The sequence below is a fragment of the Rhinoderma darwinii genome, chromosome 5 (assembly GCF_050947455.1).
Source record: "Rhinoderma darwinii isolate aRhiDar2 chromosome 5, aRhiDar2.hap1, whole genome shotgun sequence".
NCBI lineage: Eukaryota > Metazoa > Chordata > Amphibia > Anura > Rhinodermatidae > Rhinoderma > Rhinoderma darwinii.
The window spans coordinates 271,391,680-271,416,836 of record NC_134691.1 but is presented as its reverse complement, the minus strand read 5'-3'; the positions used below and the strand labels follow the sequence as shown (position 1 = coordinate 271,416,836).

Genomic DNA, 25,157 nt, shown 5'->3' with positions numbered 1-25,157 from the left:
AGCGAAATATGAAGTCAATGGGAGGTCAGAGGTGGAAATGCCCGAAGATAGGGCATGTTGCTTCTTTCGCGGGAGAAAACCGACCGCACCTCCCATTCAAAACGGGAGGCATTTTCTGGCCGTTTTTGACTAGTTTTTTGGCGCGGTTTCCGCGTAAAAAAAAACTCTGCGTCAACATAGCCTATGAAGCAAAAGATAAAAAGTAACGGTTAACAGTGCTAAATATGTACTTAAGAACATCCAGTTTTAAGAATTTTATGATTAAAATACCAAATCCATCTTCTAGAGAAGACCACCACATACCTACTGCAGGAGCATCATATTCATCCCCGAGCAATATCTCAGGAGCAGAATAAGCCAGCGAGCCGCAGCTTGTCGTCAGCTTTTTCCCAGGCTGGAACTTGTTACTAAAGCCAAAATCCGTCAGTTTCACAAGTCCTTGTTTTTCAAAGAACACGACATTCTCCGGTTTTAGGTCCCTGTGCACCACGTGCAACTTATGGCAGTAAGATATTGCATGAACTATCTGAGCAAAGTATTTCTTGGCCAGATCCTCACTGAGACCTTCCTCGTGTTTCATTATGTAATCATACATATCGCCTCCATCTCCAAGTTCCAAAATGAGATACAATTTGGTCTGCGTGTCAATCACTTCATACAGGCGGACTATGTTGGGGTGTTGTACCAGTTTCATACATCGGACTTCTTGGAAAAGATGCCCAGTAGCTAAAGAGTCTAATTTGGTCTTGTCAATTACTTTTACTGCTACTTTTTCACCAGTGAAGACATGGCGTGCAAGCTTGACGACGGCAAAATGTCCTCTTCCCAAGGTCTTATCCAGGTCGTAAAGTCCCGCAATCTTCCCATCATATCCTCTTTTGAAACCAGCCATAATGCACCAGGTAACAGATTCCTTACAACTGGCTACGGGTTTCGTCTCATAACAGAATATCTGAAGCTAGCAAGGAATGCATTTTCACTACCGCCAAGCACATCTGGAAAGCAAAAATGCAACAAGTTAGATTTTTATTATCAGTCTTCATAGGTTCAGCTACTATTCCCTTTCAATAAGCATCGGACAGCTTCTCATAAAAGCGCATATATTTTTGCAATTTTACATTATGACCATTATATACTTGATAAGAAATATTACTAATATTCCAACATAGTGTACAAAAAGTCAATATAATTCCCTAATCCACATACAAAAAAAAAAAAAAAAGATTAAAAAAAAAAAAGTTACAAAAAAAAGAAAGTTCTAGCATTAAATAGATTAAAATAATAAACCCACATAATAGATAAAAAGATGGGTTGTATTTCTGTTAATAAATCAATAAAAATGTGATGCCTTGGGCCGCTATAAAGAAAGGTACAATCAGTGCAAAGCCCGGCAGACAAAGGGAGAGTTTTTATTCATATCAATGCCGGTCTGTTCTCCCCAAATAGTCAGCTCTTCTAATTCCGGCTCTGCTCAAATGATGTATTGATGTTCTCTATTCCCTGAACAAGGGCAAGTAATCATTAACGACAATTGCCATATATACTTGGGAATGTTATTCAGGAACACAAGTAGTATCTGCATTATGCACATGTCTACCGTTTTATGTAATGTCAAATATATACAACGAGAGAGACAAAACGTGAGGGGATAACAACACACGCTTCTATCTATTATACACATATGCCTACATTAGAATGCTTATATTAAAATCGAGCATAGTCTAATAGTCCAGAAATATTTAAATTCCAAGACACTTGAAAGATAAGCACCAGTATACGGATTTGAAAAACAAAATTAATCGAAGTATTATTCATGTTGACATTTTACTTAAAGAGAACCTTTCACCTGCCCATACATGTGAAACATGTAATAGGCAGGGCTTCACAAACACTGTCTCAGTTGAAACTATTTTCCTATCTTCCTCCGTTATTTACATATCGGTGCCGATGCCGTTATATTTGGCGCCCGATATGTAAATAAGCCCCTGAACTGTCAATGGGGAGTTTCTATCTAACTAAATGGCAAGGGCGCGTGATGACTTCACTCTGAAACTGTCCAATCAGCTACAGACAGTATTACGGCGGCATGCGCGGTGTTCCCTCCCGAGTGAGACAATGTTTGTGAAGCCCTGCCCATTACAAGCTGCACATGTACGGGCAGGTGAAAGGTTCTCTTTAAGGCTTCTTTGTGAAGTTACTGATGGAAAAAAAACACGCAATTCTGCAACGTGTGGACAAGCACTAACCAGCACATGAGAAAGACAGCATGCAATGTAAAAGAGTATTACAAGAAAAAATTGTTATGACTGGTGCAGGGCATGATAGGGCATTGCATGACATAGGGATTAAAGAACACTATACCTCCCAACCTTCCCGTATTCAGCGGGACAGTCCTGGATTCCCAGTTGTGTCCCGCTGTAAATTGTATCTGCTTCCTCAGGACGCAGATACAGTTGAGCCCAATTGTGAAGCAGGGAACGATCAGCTCCCTGCTTCAGAATTAGTTCAGAGTGGAGGAGCAGAGGGGAGCTCCTCCGCTCACTGAGGACTCCCCAGGAACAGCGCTACTTTAAACTCTGTGCTCGGGGGAAGCCCTTGACGTTACTGTGATGGACAGTGACGTCATTGGCTACTCCTTAAGCGGAATCCCCGTTGTTGATGATCTGGCCTGGGATTCAGTTCCTAGAGGGAACCCCTGAGGTAACGGTCCATATATAGACATTGATGTCAAAGGCTCCCCTTGGAGGGACATCCTCGGCCAGAGTTGGCAACGGGGATTCCGCTCAAGGAGTAGCCACTGATGTCACTGTTCGTATATGGACAGTCACATAGCCGTGTTTGGGCATTATACCACATGGGAGAATCTGTGGGCATTATACTGTATGGGTGCATCTATGGGGCAGTATACTGTATGGTGGCGGCTATGGGGACATTATATGGTGTGGAGGCAGCTATTTGGTGTTATACTGTGTGGGAGGCACTATGGGAGAATGATACTGTGTGGGCTGAACGGTGTGTAGAGGCGGGTATTTAATGGTATTAGAGGCGTGGCTTAAAAAAACCCAAAAAGGTTGTCTTCTTTGTGATACTTGAAAGTTGAGCGGTATGAAAAACACTAAAGAGAGAGTCCCGGACTCATGCACCGCCCCCTTCAAGTTCTGCACTGGGCATTACACAGTGAATCAGTTGTGCCCAGAATTACTACACCCACCTCTGCAAAATTATCCGATCACTCCCACATCTAAAGTGAGCAATTTTAAATTAGGTTCACTTTAAGAGAAGGATAAAGCTGCAGTCAATCTTCATATGGAGTAAAGAAAGAAAAATCTAAAGTAGGAAGTATAGTCTATTCTATATCGCGATATCCATTTTCAGAAAAAGTCACAAGCGAGCGGACACAAACACTAGGTCTTAACATATGTACTCTTACATTGTGATAAGAGAAAGAAAATTTGCACCAAGGAGGCTTCATAGTTAGCAAACAACCAACGAAACCACAAGAGTGGTCACAGAACTGTAAGGGTTAAATAAACTTTTACTAGCTGTAAACCAATGGGGGAATGTTTGCAGACTGCTGACAAAGAAAAGCAATTGCCTTAAGAATTTGTATCATCCTGTTTAACAGCTATTTTTACATTCACTTCATTCTTCTAGAGTCACCGCATCTGTACAATGCTGGGCTGAGAGTGGGTGGACAGTGAATACTTGCAGGAAGCAGTTATGTATATATTTAGGTGTTCTGAAAACGCAACAGTGCACATAAAATACACAAAAGACAAATATAGCAAGAGGATAATATGAGAAAACCTCCGTTCACCAAAATAGATTAAGGCCTCATGCAAACAGCCGTATCACGGATGAGTGTTTTAAAGATCCGTAATACAGAAGCTATAGAAATCTGTGATCCTATACGGTGCCTACATATATTTCATTTCATAGGGAAACAGAGGCACCATATTGCGGCACGCAGAATGGCAAGCACTGTGTCCCGCTATGTGCATGAGGCTTTAAAGTGTAGCTAAATGTTTGCAAACTGACATGTCATAGTGACGTGTCAGAAGTTTGGATTGGTGGGTGTCTGAGCACTGAGACCCCCACCAATCGCTAGAACGAAGCATCTAAAGCGATCGTGTGAGCGCTCAGCCGCTGCGTGTCTGTTCGGCTTTTTCCGGAAATAAATGTATTGGTGTACGGACTCAATAGAAAGTCTATGAGCGCATACTCCGATACATCCGCTTTCCGGAAAAAGTCGAACAGACACGAAGCGGCTGAGCGCTCACATGAGTGCTTCAGCTGCTTCGTTCTAGCGATTGGTGGGGTGGGGGGGTCTCAGTGCTGTCACTTTTCAGAGGACCCCCTGGAAAAATAAAAACAGGAACAAGATCTTTTTCTATTGGCAGCTTCTTCAGCCTGCCCTGACATTAGTCTTGTTAAAACAGTGCTGATTGTTGTACACATTGGACAGCGTTCTATTGCGATGCAAATCCTGTATAGCGATCTACCGACAACATGCAGGAATATCACATAAAAACATATTTCCCATTCTAAAAAGTAATCAAAAGAAGTGTAAAGCCAAAAAGAGGATATCGTGCTCAAAGCATGAGACATTCTATAATTTAAGACACCAAAATGACAAAAAAAAAATAAAAAAAATTGCCTCGGCGGTCTATCCTTCCCCATAATCAGCTTATCAAAGATCTGAAAAGAAGTTGTCAAAAACAAACAAACGCGTCACATAGGGACCAAGGATCTCTATAAAATGAAAAAAATATTACTAGCAATGGCCAAGCAAGTGAGAATTAAAGTAAAATGCGGAGCTGCTGCATCGGGATGAAGAAATGGTAAACCCCTTCAAGAACTCATTTTAGAGTTTTGTTTTAGGCCTTATAAAAAAAAAAAAAAAAAAAAGGCATTAACGGAGAGAACTGTAACCAAGGAGCTGACTCTCAGGCATAAACAAAACAGTCCGCAGGAAGGATGTATTTTATCTATAGTACTCTGTGTTTGACATTCAGCCAGTTTCGAAACCGTCATCTGCAATTAACCCTGAATACCAGGGAGACTCGAAGAGCGACCACAATAATACTCCAACATATGAAAAATGGAGACTTGGAGAAAGAAAGTGTGGTAAGTTGGTTAAAGAGGCTCTGTCACCAGATTTTGCAAACCCCATCTCCTATTGCAGCAGATCGGCGCTGCAATGTAGAGAAGAGTAACGTTTTGTTTTTTTTTAAAAAACGAGCATTTTTGGCCACGTTATGACCATTTTTATATTTATGCAAATGAGGCTTTCTAAAGTACAACTGGGCGTGTTTAAAGTAAAAGTACAACTGGGCATGTATTGTGTGTTTACATCTGGGCGTTTTTACTTCTTTTACTAGCTGGGCGTTGTGAATGGGAGTGTATGATGCTGACGAATCAGCATCATCCACTTCTGTTCGTTAACACCCAGCTTCTGGCAGTGCACAGACACAGCGTGTTCGAGAGATCACGCTGTGACGTCACTCACTTCCTGCCCCAGGTCCTGCATCGTGTCGGACGAGCGAGGACACATCGGCACCAGAGGCTACAGTTGATTCTGCAGCAGCATCAGCGTTTGCAGGTAAGTAGCTACATCGACTTACCTGCAAACGCCGATGCTGCTGCAGAATCAAATGTAGCTTCTGGTGCCTATGTGTCCTCGCTCGTCCGACACGATGCAGGACCTGGGGCAGGAAGTGAGTGACGTCACAGCGTGATCTCTCGAGAACGCGCTGTGTCTGTGCACTGCCAGAAGCTGGGCGTTGTGAATATAAGTGGATGATGCTGATTCGTCAGCATCATACACTCCCATTCACAACGCCCAGCTAGTAAAAGAAGTAAACACGCCCAGATGTACACACACAATACACACCCAGTTGTACTTTAGAAAGCCTCATTTGCATAAATATAAAAATGGTCATAACTTGGCCAAAAATCTGGTGACAGAGCCTCTTTAAGAAGGGACCACAAACACATTTTGCCTGGGGAAGAGTTTGCATTGGGGATGGTGGCAACGGATGTCATTTCTGCCTGGGGGGGGGGGTCTCTTTTCATCATTGACAGCTGGAGCTTCGCCTTAAGGCCTCATGCACACAGCCGTATTGCAGATCTGTAATATGGCACCTATGAACTTCTTTGTACCTATACTGTACCTGTGAGAATCCACAAGATTGTGACATGCTCTATCACATGCCGCTTTACAGTGATTGTTTTCCGCACTGAGTTCCTACAGTTTACTCTAAAGTTTCCCTAACCTATCCCCAGAACACCCTGGACTCTAAAAAGGGCTCCTCCCTACCACTCCTTGCCTGAGCGTTGGAGTTTTCCCATGTTGGTATTACAAACGGTCCCTTCGTGTTACCCTGCTCCCAGTGTTCCCGTGCCCTGCTTCCTGTATCCTGTGCTGTGTTTTGTTCCTGAGCCGGTCTAGTGTTAGAGTCGTGCCACGTCTGCTGTTATACTCCACGTCTGGTGTCATCTGCCACTCCTGGTATCATCCGCCACGCCCCATCCGTACCAGAGCCTCTTCAACTGTCTGGACCATCTCAGGTACCCTTGTGCTACGAACTTTTATATAGACTTAGCATAGACTGACTTGGCCAGCTGCCTCTCAGCTATGGTGGAGTGGCCTAGTGGGTCTACAAACCCCTAGATCGTGACAGTACAGAGCCTGGACAGTTGGCAGTGCAATGCCCCAAGTCCCGAAACTTTCGCCTTTTAATTTTTCTCAAAAAGAAAAATAGACATGTACCAACACTAGACACATCCCAGGATCCAGGTAGACAAGGTTCCTAGAAACATTCTCCGGACGCCTAGCTTTTTGGTTATTGCTGGGCCACTAAAATGTCCAACAGGGTTTGGAATGGTCTATTTGATTCTTAAAGAAAGTTCAACAGCACGATCACAGTGCTATTTCCAATTCCAGAACTTTGTTGCAAATAAAAAGGTCACTTATAATCTTTTCTAACGGTCAAGTAAAAGAGGTTGTACCAGAAGCAACACCTATCCACAGGATAGGTGTTAATTGTCTAATCGTAGGGTGCCCCATCGTTCGCGAGAATGCGGGTCCTGAACTTGAACGGTGCGGCGGTCGAGCATGTGCCCCGACTCTCCATTCAATGTATATGGGACTGACCCCCGTTCTTGCAATTGCTGCAGGTCCCAGTGTTGGGGCCCCCAGAGTTTAGACAATTATCCCCTATCCTGTAGATAGGTGATAATTGTTGGTTCTGGGAATAACCCTTTACTATATCTATTATTGTATGCATTAAAGCAGTCGTAGGAATTAGGATTATTTTTATTAGTTGCCTTGTAATCTCTAGGTGGTAAGAGCTATCCGGATCCTGGGATCTGTCCGGCACTGCCTTACAGCAAGGGCAAACTCACAAATGTAACCCTGGCTCTCTGTAAACTCCTAATTGTTGTGACACATACCATGGCTGTCAATATTCAATTAGCCTGAGGCCAAGAGCCTGTATTTGGCAATGAGGGATATAGAACAGTTTAATGTGACATACCATGGCTATTAACCCCAGACTTTCTGGTCACTGACCCATAACATTCCCATTGTACAGAAGGTGAAACTTAATGCAAATGGAATACAAGCAGCATAAAAGCTGCGTCTGGAGCTGGACGCTGAGCGTCAAGCTAAATGAGCCACTGATTATTTGTGAATTCTGTTAATAAACTATTGATTAAAACAAAATAATAATAATAATAAAGTTTACGGTATGTCCACGCTTCAAAAAAAATAAATAATAATAAGGAATCCCCATATATTGATATGAAATCATACAAACGTTCACCTTTAAACCAATAACGAGTAATGAGATCAATAGAGTACAAATATTGCAGATGCAAAGTACTAGTTGGCATTTGCTTTTTAGAAAAGAAATTGGAATGAAAATGCCCAAAGGCCAAATCATCAGTTTTTAATATTTAACAAACTGCTACAAAGAACATGATGAACCTCAGACAGGTGGCAACTGTATCGGATTACTGTGTAGGGAGAGTCAACAAACGCATGAGAATTGGTCATTCATTGGTGCTCAATGAGGAGTCTACAGAGAGGACAATATGCAGCTAGCATGAGGTCGGGTACAAAACCAGTCCATTCTGAGCTCTACACTGACGTAATTGATCTTTACAGGACAACACAAGTAGAAGGGAGAACGCAGAACATTGTTCTACTCTGCCGAGACCAATACAACATCACATTTTCTAATATTGGCCATTAACAGGATAGCCATGTATAGGCACATTCCTTATAGGTTTAGTCAGATCAGGAACATACACGGGGTCAACTTTTTATTCACATGATGTTTCTGGTGGAATTCTGCATGATCAGACCCAAGATATATACCGGAGATTCGGCCATTAGGAACAAATTACAGGAGCATCCACAAAGGATCATTCGTTCAGGTATCTGTACAGTGAGGTCATCCTGTGTTCCTTCAGGAAATTAAAGTCAAGTTCAACATGGTCAAGTCATGCGATGGTGACTGGAACGGAGAACCACAAGCTCACACAATGTACAATCTCTGCTTATTTCTGAATGGAACCATGGTCAGACATGGACAGTTTTCATCCTCTCCATACAGTATTTTAGATTAAGGAAAGAAGGAAAGCTCCAAGCAAAATTAAAAGTGTAACACATATGGAGGCCTCACGCACACAAGGATTGTTCTAAAGAGCTCACAGGATTCCAGAGTGGTACGGTAATAGAATACCACCATTGCAACAAGTCAGTTCGTCAAATTCCTTCCTTCCTAGATGTTCCACGAGGAACTGCGAGTGGTATTATTGCCAAATGGAAGCATTTAGGAACAACAGCTAAGACCACAAAGTTAGAGAGTGGATTCGCAGAGTGAATAAAAGTCAAACGCTCGGCTGACTCAATAACTTCACAGTTCCAAACGTCTTCTGACGTTAATATCCACACAAAAACCGTGCACCGTGAGCTTCATGGCATGGGTTTCCATGGCCGAGCAGTTGCATGAAAGTCTTACATCACCAAGCACAATGCCAAGCGTCTGATGGAGGGGTGTAAAGCACGCTGCCAGTGGACTCTGGAGCAGTAGAAATGTGTTCTGTGGAGTGACTAATAACGCTTCTCTATCTGGCAGTCTAATGGATGAGTCTGGCTTTGGCGAATGCCAGGAGAACTGACTGACTGCATTATGCCAACTGTAAAGTTTGGTGGAGAAGGGATAATGTGATGGTTGTTTTTCAGGGGTTTGTCTAGGCCCCTTTGTTTCAGTGAAGGGAAATATTAATGCTTCAGCAAGATATTTTGGACAAGTGTATGCTTTTAACTTTGTAGAAACAGTTTTGCAAAGGCCCTTTTCTGCTTCAGAATGATTGTTCCCCAGGACAAAAGGCAAGGTCCATACAGGCATGGTTGGGTGAGCTTGGTGTGGAAGAACTTGACTGGCTCGCACAGAGAACAGACCTCAACCCCATCGAACAACTTTGGGATGAACTAGAACGTAGATATTGAGCCAAGCCCTTTTATCCAACACCAGTGTCTGACCTCACAAATGATCTTCAGGGTGAATGGGCAAAAAATACCAAAAAAAATACCAAAAACACACTAATGTCTTGTAGAAAAAGTCTTCCCAGAAAAGTGGAAGCTGTTTTAGCAGCAAAGAACTGACCAAGTCCATATTAATACCTATGTATTTAGAATGGGAGGTTATAAAAGCTCCTGTAGGTGTAATGTGTAGATGTCCCAATACTTTTGTCCATATAGGGTAGAACCATAAGTGCTTGTCCACACGTAACGGAATTGCTGCAGAAAATTTCTGCAGCAATTCCGTTACAAATAACAGACATCCTGCTTTGGAAAAACCACACCATTTTCTGCGTTTTTTACTGCAGAAAATGGTGCGGATTTTGCGTCGTTTTTTCACTGCTGGGAGATAGTGACATCTCCTCTGAAAAACGCAGCAATTCTGGCCACTTTCCGCAGAAGGAATAAATATGCTGCAGTAACAAAAATACGCACCGCAGGTTCGTTCCTTCTCGGAAATTTTACGCAGCGTGTGGATGAGATTTATTACATCTCACCCACTTGGTTGCTACTGTATTCTGCTGCGTATTTTCGGTCTGCAATTTCGGACGGAAAATATGCAGCAATTCCGCTACGTGTGGACGAGCCCTAACAAGGCAGAGTATTTGAAACTGGAACTTCCTAACATTTTGCAAGAATACAAATAATACCGGCTATGAGACTTCCGGCAGAACAGCGCCAAAAGCTTGTTCATAAACATCGGCGTGCCTTCATCCCAGCAAGTAAACAGAAATAAAACAGCTGGATCACATACACAGGGAAAACAAATAAACTTGGGAGTGCAGGATAATGGTTTCTTATGGAAATAGGAGGTACGATCCCTCATCCAAAGTAACACTTTCTTAAAGGAGCAAGTGCAGAGTTTCGTAGAAAAAAAATTAACAGTCAACTACCTGTGACTTTTATGAACATACACGGTGCCCCAGAGTATTAAGGGAGAAGCCGAATTATTATTTCATACGGAACAGAAATACAAATGGGGAACTTAAAAGGGACGAAATAATGTAAATGGCCTAAACGTCACAAAAATTGTCACTTCAGGGGAGTTTCCGCCGCTCTAGTAACTTGTCAAGAAAGTTGGTGGCACTTGCCTGATGGGGGCCAGCCTTCCACGACACAGCAAATTTACTATAACTTATGCCCACAGCGGAGACAGATTTTACTTTTTGGCGTATGGACAGCCAGAGATGCACCAAATTTATCAAGAGGCGTGCGACTCTTAAAAAGGGATATTCGGCTTTTGCTGGGCTTTTTCCGTAACTCCCATTGCACAGAGTCACTAGCCCCCGCCTGTAATCCGCAGCACCAGGCGGAACGGGAGTCAGGTGACCCCCATTCTCGATATAGGTGCAGGTCCCAGATCTTTAATAAATTAATTGCATCTTACTCCAGCGCGCTTCAGATTAAGACTGGCATCTGAAACACCAGTCTTAAATTAAAAAAAAAATCTCCTAAGGCCCCATGCACACGAACGTGCTTTTGCGGCCGCAATTCCCCCGAAAATCCACGGGAGAATTGCGGTCCCATTCATTTCTATGGGGCCATGCACACGACCGTGGTTTCCACGGTTCGTGAATGGCCCAGGAGCCTGGACCGCAGAAAGAACGGGCATATAGCAAATAATGGACACGGACCGCGATTTTCGGGCGGCTCGCAGGTGACACGGCCGTGCACATGGCATGAGGCCTAATTGTTTTGTTTTTAAACACATGCATCTGATTGTTCTGCCAAGAAAAAAAAAACATTATCAGAAAACACATGCATTAAAAGCCTTCAGGCACCACACCTACATTAACGTTGCAGAAAAGCCAAATCAGATCCATCATTTATTATCTTCGGGCCATAATTACCACTTGTTTATGAAGAGTCATCACATTTAGAAGCAATGCCCTGAGGTAAAAACCAAGAGGACAGAAAATCACCAGACAGAACAAGTCAAATAAGATTTAAGAATACGCAATAAAACATACGGAGGAGTAGAGCCGTCCCAGATAGTCTAGAGAGTCCAGATAAATGAAAGACGGCACCATTGTCCTCCATCAACTCCTAGCTTCCGCTGATGAATGGTGACGTCCTATCTGGATTTTCAGCACAAGTCACTATGTTTTATTGTGTATTCGAAGAAGCGGACCTACTTCTGGGACGTTCCTGCGCTCGAGATTAGACATTTCTAGACGGTTACGAACGTTGCATTTTGGATTCAAAATAGGAGAATAGATTTCTGCAAATAAACGACAATCTGTGCTCTGGATAATATAGACTGCTATGATACGCAGCGTTAATAATAACTGACGCGTTATAATAATACGAATAACCTGCATCTAGGAGTAATGGGTCACACACATTTACAGCTTGACCCATATATAGCTCGCGACTCAGCAAGTAAACCCGACCTTAAATTGGATTAGAGTGGCTTTAAGCCGCTCAGATCAACAGGCCACTGAAGTAATTTACCCTTCACAAAGAACAGGCGGCCATTTTCTATAAGGAAGAAGAAAAATCCATTTCCACAAAGTTGGGAATTAGGGATCACTTAATGGACAGATCTATATCTAGAGTCAGCTTGAACATGAGAAGAAGTAGTAAGAAAATGCCCTCAAGCCAAACCTAAATTAAAAGTGTACCCATGGAAACACGCCAGACAAAGCTATAAACAGAATTCAAGGAGACGTACATCACATAACCATCAATACATCAGTCCTAAAAACACAGGTGTCACCATACTAATGATACGGAAATAAGCTATACGTTTTCTCTGAATTTGCTGTTATTTTCATAGCAACAACACACGCTGCAGTGTTGTACAAACGCCATCCCCATACAATTTATATTGAATATATGTAAAAAAAAACACTAATCCTGAACATAACACAAGTCTTAAATCCTGTTCTTTCCCATATCGTAATATAGAAGAATTTTTTTTATATTAGAATATATAAGCCTGTGTGTGTTCTAGTTGTCCTCACACCTTCTTGCAGCGCTCAGATTAGGCCTTATTCTCATCTGTGATGGTCACCCCATGATGCAGGACACCCGTCGGCCGCCAGCGGTGTCCGTCGTGCAATGAAACCGGCGCTGAAGTTCTGGTATTTCGATTGTTCTCTCCTTTCACGAAGCAGAGAAACGAAAAGCCGAACGCGGGTATGAACCCAGCCTTAGACCAATCTCTGAACAAGAATCTTCCCAATGTTTTGCCTGCAATAGTAGACAGGCAAACCAAGTCCTCATCAATAATAATTATTAAAAAAACAATTGCTTGCAAAGATTCGGGGGACCTGTTGAGAAAGGGGTGTCTGACACGCAGGATCCACCGACACTGAACAAGTCACGACCGTGGGACTGACTGATTCAGTGTAAAACGAGAGATAAAAGCGGTTGTGTACAGAGAATACAGAACAGCTGTATCTCCAAAAGTAAAACCATTTTTTAATAAAGACTAAACACAAACTTATACTAAAACACTAAAAATCTATTTATTAAAAAAAATGTAACTAAAAATGCCCGCAAAAGGTGTCCGTAGCCTTTAAATCTGAAACTTTGTATTCATGAAAATGTACAATCTAAACATTGCATTATTGAAAAGAAAACTATCTGTTGCGCGACTTTGATGCTCCCACCCGGGATATCGGCAACGCCGTTTCTTTCCGATGGTCGTAGACCGACATATAGACATTTGATTTGCGGTCGGTTTTGCTTTGCTTCTATCTATAGTCTCACCAAACTGACGGACAATGAGACAGTGGAACACATGATCACAATCAAACCTCCTAATTCATTCCAGTGCATGAGGCCTCTATTGTAATGGCTCCAATTACACACAGAGGCATAAGGAATTTTCTCTATTTGACGCCAGCAGAAAAAAATTAAAAAATAATTTAAAAAAAATACAAAATTGTGGCATGCTCCATCGGATGCCAAATGTATGTAGCTCCGTACATGTTTTAAAACATATCCCAACAACTTATAATGGGTCTGTGGGCTTTCATTTTTATTTAAACAAGAACAGCTCTACAGTGGACGGTTTTCTTGCTGTCAACGATCATGTAAACCCAACGGAACAGAAAACAACTAATGTGAACACATCTTTGCAGGGAAAAAAACAAAAACATATTGCAAAAAGCCTAGCTTAAAAAAGGAGTATTCCCACAGGATATGCCATAAATATCTGATAGAGGACGGACCTGCACCTATGTCGAGAACAACCCACACCCTGGGTGGCCACCCCTCCATTCTCTCTGCGCCTGGATAAATCCACATAAGAGCGGGTCCTAAAGGTGGATATGAAATAAAATGTCTGAGTTGGGTATAACCCTTTAAAGAGCAGAACTGCACTAGAACAGAGGGGTATGCCCCCCCCCCCCACTCCCTATCGCCTTATGTTTTTGGTTTTTTTAAGTAAAATTTTGTGATCGAAGGTGAAGAGGGAAGTCAAAATTGCAAACCCTTTGGAAATGTTATGTTTTGTCTGCAATCTTTAAAGGGGTATTCCCATAATCAATATTTATCACCTGTTCACAGGGTAGGTGATAAATATCTGATCAGTGGGGGTCCAACTGCTGGAACCCCCATCGATCATGAGAACAGGCTTACCTTGGCGATCCTGGGAGCCTCATAGGAACGGAGCAGTAGCACGCATTCTCGTTCCTATGGGGCTCACAGGAACGGCAAGTTTAGCCCGTTCCCGTGATCGGTGGGAGTTCCAGAGATCAAACCCCCCATCGATCAGATATTTATCATCTATCCTGTGTATAGGGTGATAAATGATTATGGAAATACCCCTTTAATTCAATACAACAGACATGTTCATAGAAATGTTACTACTTGTAAGTGGCCATGAGATATAATATTCCACAGCAGAAAGTCATTAATAAATTAAAGAAAATCTACATCGCACATAGTTATAGAAACCACTTTATTACAGCAGCTAAAGTGTAATTTCATAGCAATAGACGTCTGCAATATTTTTGTTTGACCACCATTCAATGCCAGGTTAACATATATAGGGAATACAAGGCAATATTATTCATTACTTCCGTGTCATGGTGACGACCGGGAACATGACTCAGATTTTCCATTTCTTACGATTTGTGCCGGGCATCTATAGTGGAAGGACCAGATCTAACTTTACTCCAAAAATCAGAGCTGTGGGGATAACCAATATAAAAGTTGTGGGTCACGTCACCTAAGGGTATGTGCACACACACTATTTACGTCCGTAATTGACGGACGTATTTCGGCCGCAAGTCCCGGACCGAACACAGTGCAGGGAGCCGGGCTCCTAGCATCATACTTATGTACGATGCTAGGAGTCCCTGCCTCGCTGCAGGACAACTGTCCCGTACTGTAATCATGTTTTCAGTACGTGACAGTGGTCCTGCAGCGAGGCAGGGACTCCTAGCGTCGTACATAACTATGATGCTAGGAGCCCGGCTCCCTGCACTGTGTTCGGTCCGGTACTTGCGGCCGAAATACGTCCGTCAATTACGGACGTAATTAGTGTGTGTGCACATACCCTGACACAAAACTTCTCCTTTCAATGCACACAATATTAACCCCTTCAAGGAATCAAAGGACCAGAAGAATTTATTCTGTATGAACCATTGGCATCCTTACATTCATACTTCATTTTTTTACATCGATATACAAATAATGTCATCTCTTCTGACAACCCCTCTTTGAATTGAAGGCCATCTGTCAATCTGCTGATCACCGCAGGTCTAGCTACTGAAACCCGCAACAATCAGCTATTATCGGCAGAGGGAGGGGGGGGGGGGCTGCAGCCAGCCCTGCATGGGAAATGTAGTATTACATAGACATGGGTCCACCAGAGCGAGAGTCCCCGATACGTCGTATAAATAAACCTTTAATGGCTTGTCTTACCATGTAGCAAAGGCAGAAAAAAAGCAGATCCCCCAAATATGCACACAGCCCTTTAGTGTGCGTGTGTAGATAGAGCGATAGATACACATTCATTCATTCATATACACACACTAATTAATCTTTCAAATTATGCTTACTCTATCAATTACTACTTTTTAAAGTATTATTATACTATAATGTACAGTTATATACTAGTCCCTTAGCCGGTACATGACTAAATACGGGCAATTTTGTACATCAAGTATGCCACTATAGGTAATACGGTGACAGCCCTGGGGTCATTTTGTTGGACCTGGGAACATACACTGATATATAGGGACCCCCTCTTTGTTTACTCCTATGTACACCAAAACCCACTTTGATCTTGTGGTCTATGACTCGGATCTCTGCGGTTGAGAGGATGGTGCGTCTGTTTAGGGCCGCTGCATCCACTGATCTTGAAAAAGTCGATACAACAGCAAGGGTTAACAAGAATCCGGTTTAGACTTAAAGTGGATTTACAATTAGGCCTCATTCACACGACCGTAGCCATGTGCACGGCCGGGACTTGCGGCTCGGACGGCAGTGGAACGTCACCCGCAAGCCGCAGACCATGCACATCTCTGCGGGCATTATTTTCTATGAGCCTAGACCGCAAAACACGGCCATAATAAGTCATGTCCGTTCTTTTTGCGGTCCAGGCTCCTGGGCCATGCACGGACCGTGGAAACCACGGTCGTGTGCATGGGACCATTGAAATGAATGGGGCAGAAATTTACCCGCAGATTTGCGGCCGCAAAAATACATTCATGTGCATGGGGCCTTATTGCTTACATTGCAGTAAATAAATGGTAGCTCAATAACGGCTAGAGACGGTGGCTGTAACGAAGAGGTCAGGACCATAATTGTCCGCTTCATTTCTCAGCAACGATCTGTTTTAAAGGTGCCCTGAAAGTGTCCAAGTAAACGGAGTCAATTCTGCTACTGTTTTCATCTTCTGCAGGGAGAAAATGTTAGAATATAAAAAAGCCCTGCACAAATGTGCCGTGTATACCCAGTTGGTTAGGCTCACCTTATACAGGTGGCCGAGTGGAAATTTCTGACAATAAAAATAGCAGGACCGCTTTGCTTGGGGGAATTACGAGCCACTGGGAATGATTAGTGGAACAATTAGATCAAACCTTATAGACTATTTCACAACATGGGCAGAGAACTCACAAAAGGTAAAACAACCGAAAAATTTTACGTGTCAGGTTTGACAATGGTAGATAGCTTTTTATATAAAAAAATATTATATATATATATCACAGAATTTCAGATTTGATGACACATACCATATAGGATATTCGCATATTTAATGCAACATTACAAAAAGATCATCTAAAAAAATTTGGCAAAGTGCATGGTTTATGGGGAGTAAGTCATTGGTTAACTGCGCTGGCAGCAGTGTACACAGAATTACGCAGGGACAGTTTCCTGCCCATTCAAGCTTGTAATGTATTATTGTTGGCTGACATGGACGTACGGAGACAAAAGTCCCTTGTCCAAGGTCTCAAGGAACGGACCCTGGGATCTGAATTGGTGTCTCACGCAGGCCTATAAAAGCCATTGTTATTTAGGGACCCTGGTCGGAGTCTCCGTGCCAGCTCCTTCTTGCTCTTACACAAGTAACTTTTGTCTAGGGAGTCTCGGGCAACAAAAATAGATGGTACGCTTGGCTGGGCAACGACGGGATCTGGAATAAAATGTAAAACCCTATGCAATAAATAGGAAAACAGTAACAAGGACCCCATACACTGGGCTCTAGTTTGGACTACTTTTTTTTTTAAACTGTACAATGACTTCCCTGGAGTTTTATTTGCATTTTACATGTGGTTCTAGGATGTGATTTTTCATATAAGCAGTTCTAGAATATTTTCTACAAACGGCTTCTTTTAAAAAATAAAAAAAAAAAAGTTAAAAAAATAAAAAAAAATCACCTGGCCAAGTGAGGTAAAATACATTATTCACAAAATGGTGAATGGTTTCTTACCAATTTGCAGATATTTTGGTTCAGTTCACACAAGAACCGCGTCGGAATTAGTGCCCAAAAAACGGCCCAAATTTTTTTTCCCCCCCGGGCGGCTCATGTAAAGAGAAGGCGGCATGCTGTGAGTGGTTTCCACCTCTGATTTCGTATTGAAATACAGGAGTTTTTTATTGCCCGCAGACCTTGATTTAGATTCAATGACCGCGGGTACGGTGTACGGAGACTCACGCAATTCATCCCAAAAGTAGTTTGCTCTAACTTATGTGTTTAATCATTGGAATGCACATTTGACATTCCTGGTGGTGCGGTCCTCTTTATTTATTTTTTTGATACTACACATTTCCTTTCCTATTTTTTTTTCAAATTGGTTAGGGTTTAGAATCAGATATATATATATTCATTATTGTAACAGTTTTCGCATTTTCCATCACGTGTTACTTCCGGTGGTCGTGCAGTGGCCATGCCAGTGGTGTTTTATTTAACATACATAAATTAGGTTTTTGTTTCTATTCGGTTGTGCATGGGTTAGTCCCCTACTACTAAGCAGAGACTTGTTCCCCAAGACACACTGAAAGTTTAAGAAATAATAAACCCATTTGATGGGATTACTGAATGTAGCTCAAGCCATGTATCCAGCTAAATACCATTGAGTGTGGCAGGCTTTACTGGATGGGGCTTTCATTGTGACATTTACCCCCCATATAATTTGCAAATTACCATTGAGTGTTTAATGCTACTGTACCATCTGATTTACACCCATCTGAGCTCCTATATATTCACACACATTTTACTTGTCTTACGGCAAACGAACTTTACATTTCAACACAATTCGCAAAATATATCTAGCGCTAACCTTACGTAAAGTGTGGAGTAGCCAAGCAATACAGTGAAATTCCTTTAATTTGGCATCAGGAAGTCTGATAATCCGGTACCCGTTTCCAGCACAAAACTGCAATATAATATGGAATTTCCCCAAGACCTGAAGCAGCAGACTGAGCGTAGATAACAGTTTAGGAACTTTCTCCGATTTAAATAAAAAAAATAAAAAAAAGTTAACATATTTTGTGTTAGCCATCAGGAAGAGAACCCAAAATAAAACGGAAAAGTAAGAAGATGAAGGTCTCCTTATACTAAATCCTGACAGCAGCCACAACATGTGAACATGGCCTAATACATCCGGCACGCACAGACTTGTACCGAGGTGTTTCTCTTGGCACGTTCCATCACATGCCGCATTACAGACGTATTCACAGCTTGGAGTACGACCACCAGTAGGTGAACTCCATCATATGAACCCTGGCACATCACATGGGCAAAAATAATATACCAATGCTCTCCCAGAAAGCTGGTGAATGAACTTCTAGTACGTTGTACTGAGGGGAGGTCCAGGAGCATCGTTTATATCCACGGGTACAAATAAAGGGAGGACCTGCCCAGCTTCTCATGCATGACATTTTTGAGAACTGCTATATCCACGAAGCCTCGGAAAAAAGTTTCACAAGTTTGGTGGAGAACAAACCAACTCTGTATACTGCAGTGATTACAATCTTTTTTTTATCATGGGGGAACTGCTAAAAGCTTTGTACCTTCTTACCACAAAATAAAATAAAAAAAAGGCATTTCCTATTTTTTGCCTGCCCCAGCACAAAGCAGCTTTGAGAAGTTAAAAAATCAGCTCGCCTTCCCCTACTATAAAAGTGACCGTTCTCGCTGCTACGTTCTGGTCAGGATCCAATGAGCACTAGGGTTCTGCCTGGTTGGAAAACACTGGGAACCTGTGAAGAATGCCATGTGGTTTGTAAAGACGACCTTTTCCGGACAGCTTACCCCTGTTTCCAGCGGTCCTAGGTCTGAGAAGTTGCGCAAGTGTCTTTACAATTTGCCCATTTGGCATTTGCAAACTGCATGCAGATATCGTCCCACCAGGCAGCACAAGGGGGAAGGCTGTGTAAATCCCTTGTTATACAATCCCATAACATAAGGAACCTGGATTAACGTATACTGAAATATAGAATGTTTATTTTAGGATTAATAAAGCTGCAAATATTTTTATTACTCCTTCCTTACTAGAAGATCTAGATTTACAGGTCTGAAAGGGGAAGTCCCATAATAAAGACTATGTCTTAATACGTAGCACTTAAAAAAATTAATAGATGTCATTTAATTATACAAATTGCATCAGTTATAATAAAACTTTCCCATAAGCTCCCAAAATCCTACAATTGTTTGGAAAGAGTTGTCACTGGTTACGTCCTGCTGTAGTTCCTATTTTACAGGACGAGCATGCGTTTCGGAGATAGAGATATATATACACACACACACACACACACACACACACACACACACGCTCGCTCAGTCCTGAAAGTGCAGTGCATCATGCGCAGTACAGTCCTCAGATGCTTTCCTGGGCACGCGCCGTACCAGCGCGATAAGACTGAATCGGGAGATTTGGTTAGTAAGAATTTTAGCTATATTTAATCCTCAGATTACATATTTTTGAATAATCATTACCAATATTGGTAAGATTTTTATTGAGAGGATGCCAATGTACATTCCAGTAAAACAGAACGCACTTTTACCACATTGAAAACGGATAGTAAGTCTCCTGTTGCCACGGATTTCAATCTGAAAGACTATAGAGCAGATACAGAGGATCACAGGCAGTCCAATGGTAATGCAGTTTTTCACATTAGAGCGGAAGTCCCATGAAGCACTCTTTCGGACTCCCCATTTGAGGCTCTGCCAGGAGAAGAGAAAGAAAAGAAAAAAAAAAGATATCGGAGCCGTGGAGATCAGAAAAGAGGAAGGAGCAAGCAGTGGAAACCGGGGGACTATACAGTAGCCATTAAGGTTGCGGGAGTTTTGGGAAAAAAAAGTCCCCAAGTGGGAAAACCCCTTTAATCTCAAAGTGAAGCTTATTCTTTTTAGGCCTTTATCTGGTGCTGTTAAACCAAAGGTCTAAGCAGATCTTTTCTACATGAACCAGGTCATGTGTTTCCGTCACCAAAACCCCTGCTTTTAATTGGTTTTCAATGAGCTGTAGGACAGGTAAAGTCACATGGACCGAATGCTGGGAGTCGTAATGTCATACGAGTGAACACTAGATAGAATGAAGCAGAGGAAGTCAGCATGGCATTGGTTAAATAGTGGTGTTCTACCCTGCAGCAACGTCTCCACAAGTAGCATTTCTAACGAATAATTATCCGGACATCCAATGCGACTATTCGCGGTATGGCTCTGTCTGGGGAGATTAGAAGCCATGGAAGGCACCACAGACTGATGAAGGGCGACATCCAGCTTCCTGGGCTTGTCTTTACAGATCACATTCTTATGTCTATGACAATGACATAACTTTCTGGTACAATCTCATCAGCCAACACTGTATGACAGGGGTTAACAAATCCCTGGAGGTTTTAGGAGCCAGGTTAAAAAAAAAAACTCAAAAGATAGGAGTCAGCAGATTTTTTGGCGAATTGGTCATCTGGCTCCTGAGATTTTCCACTGCTAATATCTACGGTCATTATATATATATATATATATATATATATATATATATATATATATATATTTATTTTTTAGAAGCGAGAAAGCGATATTAGAAAGTAATAATGAACATGAATTCTTTTCAAGGTAGCCATACGCAGGTCAGTTTTTAACCCAAATACTACAATTGGGCCCTATTTGGGGGATCAAGTGACTGCGGAAAGTGCTTGCTATCAACAAGCTAAAAATCCTTATACAAGTGATGCTGATCCTTCCCTCTTCGAATAGAAAAAGGGGCAGACCACTGCTTCAACAACAAAGTATGGGATAATATGTCACTGGACATCTTCCCATGCACGGCCATCTTTGTGAGCAACACTGTCTAAACTGGGCACCATAACCACATCCCGGTAAGATTTCATGCCCACCACCAGATTACAGATCTGTAACTCTGCACCCTTCTATGGGCTCATACTGAACCTCCGCGCGACTATGATGATTTTATACAGAGCCCCGTGGAGCGTTTCACAGATTACAAAAATATGGCAAAATAGTAACAGTACATTTAGGACTGAGGAAATGTTATTTCTTATAGACACTATAGGGACCCCTGACTCACATGCATGGGGGGGGGGGGGGGGGGTGTCACAATACTTTGTCATTCCATGTAAAGGTTTCTAGTGGGGGGTGTTGCCATCAACATTGGAGAAGTTAGAGATAAGACACATGCGACATGTTGCATATTCAACAGCATTATACAAACGTTGCTGAAGTAAATGAACATGTTTAGATTATGTAAACTTGTGGCCATCGATTCCGGATGTTGGAAACTAGGATTGTCAGGTATACGTGTCCCGTATGTGTATATATATATATATATATATATACACACACACACACACACACACACAGACCTATGAATGCGCATATGTCATGAAACATTGGTTTAACCCCTCCAGCTGTACTCCCCCCCCCCCCCCTAAACGAATGACCGAATATTAACCCAACATATACTATAGGGTTAGAGCATCCAATGAATAGAGCCTATTTTATATTAAGCTACATCCCAATGAACTAGTATAAAACACATTCTTGGCATATAAAAAAAAAAAAAAAAGCATTGACTAATATTACTTGAAAAAAACAAATAAAGACCAACTTTCCCAATCTAGGGAACCTCAGCCCATTTACAGAGGTCTACAATATTACAATAGCAGGAAACAAAGTTTTCCTGTAACATTCAATTATTCAGCAGCAAATCGCTGCCTGTTCTGCAACACAATGAAAAGCCCCCAGTCTGAGAGTTCACCAAGTGACAGGACATCAGATCTTCATCTACGGATCTTCAAACCAATGTGGTTTCTATGGAGGAAATCAGAGAACACACAAGCTAGGCCTGCCTGCAGAATAGAAATCCTACCATACAGTATACATCATAGAAAGCCAGACACTCAGAATCTAACATATCCACACGTACAACAGGAATAATAATAATACATGTATAATAAAGTGCATTAAAACCATGAATTTGGCACCTATATCCCAATATATGTGAAAACCAGTCCCAGACCCATCACTAGTTAACAAGAGCCAGCTACTCCTCAATGTATTTATTCTGCATGTGCCAGATGGGATCACCCATAATCTCTCAGCCTAAAGAATAAATGGCAGCTTAACGTGATCTATACGTGCAACATATAGGTGAACAAAGGGCATCATCTATTAGTAAAAGCAAAGCACCTACACAGCACTAAGCACATAGCAGTTATGTATTGACACAGTAAGAGATCTTGCATCAGCTCTGCATCTCTCCCCATTGAAATGTACAATCAGGGGAAAGAATGATTGCCCCAAGCAAGACAGCAGCCAAGCAATGCCACAGAGCCGTGAATTGTGGAGGCAGTGCAAGGGTAAAGTCTGTGATCTGATCACCACACCTATGCCATGCCCCTGGCCATGCAGATATGTGCACAGCAGTGACAGCGCATTCACCAGCTATTCCAGGTATTTTTATGGCAGCACAGTAGTATAAGGAGGTAACTAGACAACCATGCCCGGATCCAGGTGGCAATACCCCCCAGTACACATGGCATATGTGTGATTGATGAGGGATAGCACATTCACAGCATTGTCATAGTGCGCATCATTTCTATACAATACAGCTCCAGGTTACATTACCATAGCGGCTGTGAATGGATGTAGACTGCATTATATGAATGGAGATGCCCCTCACACAAGTTTATACACACACTGGGAACACATAAGCAGTGCTGTCACCCCTAGCAGCAGCACACAGTGAATGGACAGCACAGGAAGGAGGGGGTACTGCGGCCGTTGTCTGCCTGGGCTCAGTGGGTGCGGAGAGGAAGGCTGCAGCACACTTACATCCATGGGCCAGATGAGAAGGAAAGCCGGGCCGGTCAGGGGACTGCCGTGACAGTCGGGTGAGGCGCAGGAGTAGATGGAGCAGGGCACGTCCTCCGGTTGGCGGTGGTATAAGATAGATTACGGTAACGAGTTTTACTCCTGGCCCGCTTTCCTGCCACTAGTGTTGTTGTTGATGCATCTTCCCCATTGCTCTGCGGTAAGCACAACTAGCGGCGGCGCTGGCTCCGCACACCAACATTATGGAGCTGCCGCTGCTGCTATTATTATGATCGACTGCAGGCTAAGAAGAGAGATGCAGGAGCGCAGCCGCACTCGACCGCAGCCCCTCCCTTCTCTGACGTCCTTCCAAGTGGGCGTGACAGACAAAAACCGAGCGTCGCAAACCAAGGATGTGGGCGTGTCTGTGAAGTAGCCTATAATGAACCGATTGTGTCTTCAGCGGCCGTGGAGCTGCTTTTTTTTTTTTTTTTTTGTTTCTCTACAGCTTTATTAAAACAATGTGCAGAAATTGTCAGAACCTGAACTGCAGGGACTGGCGCATTATATATCATTGTTGTGGTTATAATAATGACAATAGCTGTAGTAAAAACAAGCAATGTCTTTCAGTCTGGCACAGATAATGCCCCATCTTCAAGGCAAGCACCTGCAGTTTAGAGAGTGGATTAATAAAGGAAAATAGGCCGCAGTGAGCAGACGTATCCAAAATAGTTCCCTTTTGCGTCTACATACCTCTTTTTCTGTATGGAATAGCGTAGTTGGCATCACTATTCTATGCAGAGGTATCCAGTAAAGAAATAAAAACTAAAACGTATACTGCACAGTAAGGGCCTGTTCACATCTGCGTTGGCTTTCCGTTCCGGGGTTCCGTCTGAGGTTTCTGTCGGGTGAATCCCGCAACGGAAAGTGAAATGGTTTCCGTTCATCACCATTCTGGCTGATTTCGGTTTTTCCGACGGAATCAATAGCGCAGTCGACTCCGCTAGTGATTCCGTCGTTAAAACGGAAACCTGCCGGAATGGTGACGAACGGAAACCTCAGTTTCAGTCACCATTGATATCAATAGTGACGGAAACATCGCTAATGATTTCCGTTCGTCACCATTCCGGCAGGTTTACGTTTTAACGACGGAATCACTAGCGGAGTCGACTGCGCTATTTATTCCGTCGGAAAAACCGAAATCTGCCGGAAAGGTGATGAACGGAAACCATTAGCGATGTTTCCGTCACCATTGATATCAGTGGTGACTGAAACGGAAGCTGTGGTTTCACTTTCCGTTGCGGGGTTCACCCGACGGAACGGAAAGCGAACGGTGATGTGAACAGGCCCTAAACTTTTTTCCAATGGGACACTATGGGCCTATACAGTGGCATACGTCGGAGATATACGTCAGGAAGTCTAGAAGGTAGAACAACGAGAGCCGAGGAGAAATTGTACACGCGGTACAACAGGTAAAATACATACTCACGTCTGTTGTTGTAGTCAGGACAAATGATGAACATATCCATTGTGTAGATAAGGTTTAAAGGGGTTGTCCTATGAAGACCACCCGTGTCTATAGTCCCCCCCCAGCTTGGGACCCACCACTATGAGCCAGAACAGAGAGACGCCATGGCAGCCTTGAGACATGAATTGCACAGACGGCGGCCATGTACTACTACATTTAACCCACAGTGGCCAGTGCAATGGAAATTCTGGCTAGCTGCGACGACCTCTGACAAAATCAGCTGTTTGCTGTGAATGCCGGGAGACGGAGCTGCAGCGATAAGCTGATTACCCATATGAACAACCCGTTTAAGGCCTGGATCA

At 42.7% G+C, this 25,157-nt stretch overlaps 1 protein-coding gene and 1 long non-coding RNA gene across 2 annotated transcripts in view; both read right to left on the bottom strand.

The window, feature by feature from the left end:
• SNRK (SNF related kinase) overlaps positions 1–23,688 on the bottom strand; it is a 54,945-nt gene extending 31,257 nt beyond the window's left edge. Inside the window, exons 1-2 of the mRNA XM_075827146.1 lie at positions 23,349–23,688; positions 304–995 (exon numbers count right to left, since the gene is read on the bottom strand). Coding sequence (XP_075683261.1) covers positions 304–892 — 589 coding nt within the window. The 5' untranslated portion in view covers positions 893–995; positions 23,349–23,688. The remainder of the gene's footprint in view (positions 1–303; positions 996–23,348) is intronic.
• LOC142652910 (uncharacterized) overlaps positions 1–25,157 on the bottom strand; it is an 854,242-nt gene that overhangs the window by 694,021 nt on the left and 135,064 nt on the right. The gene's annotated exons all lie outside the window — the stretch shown is intronic.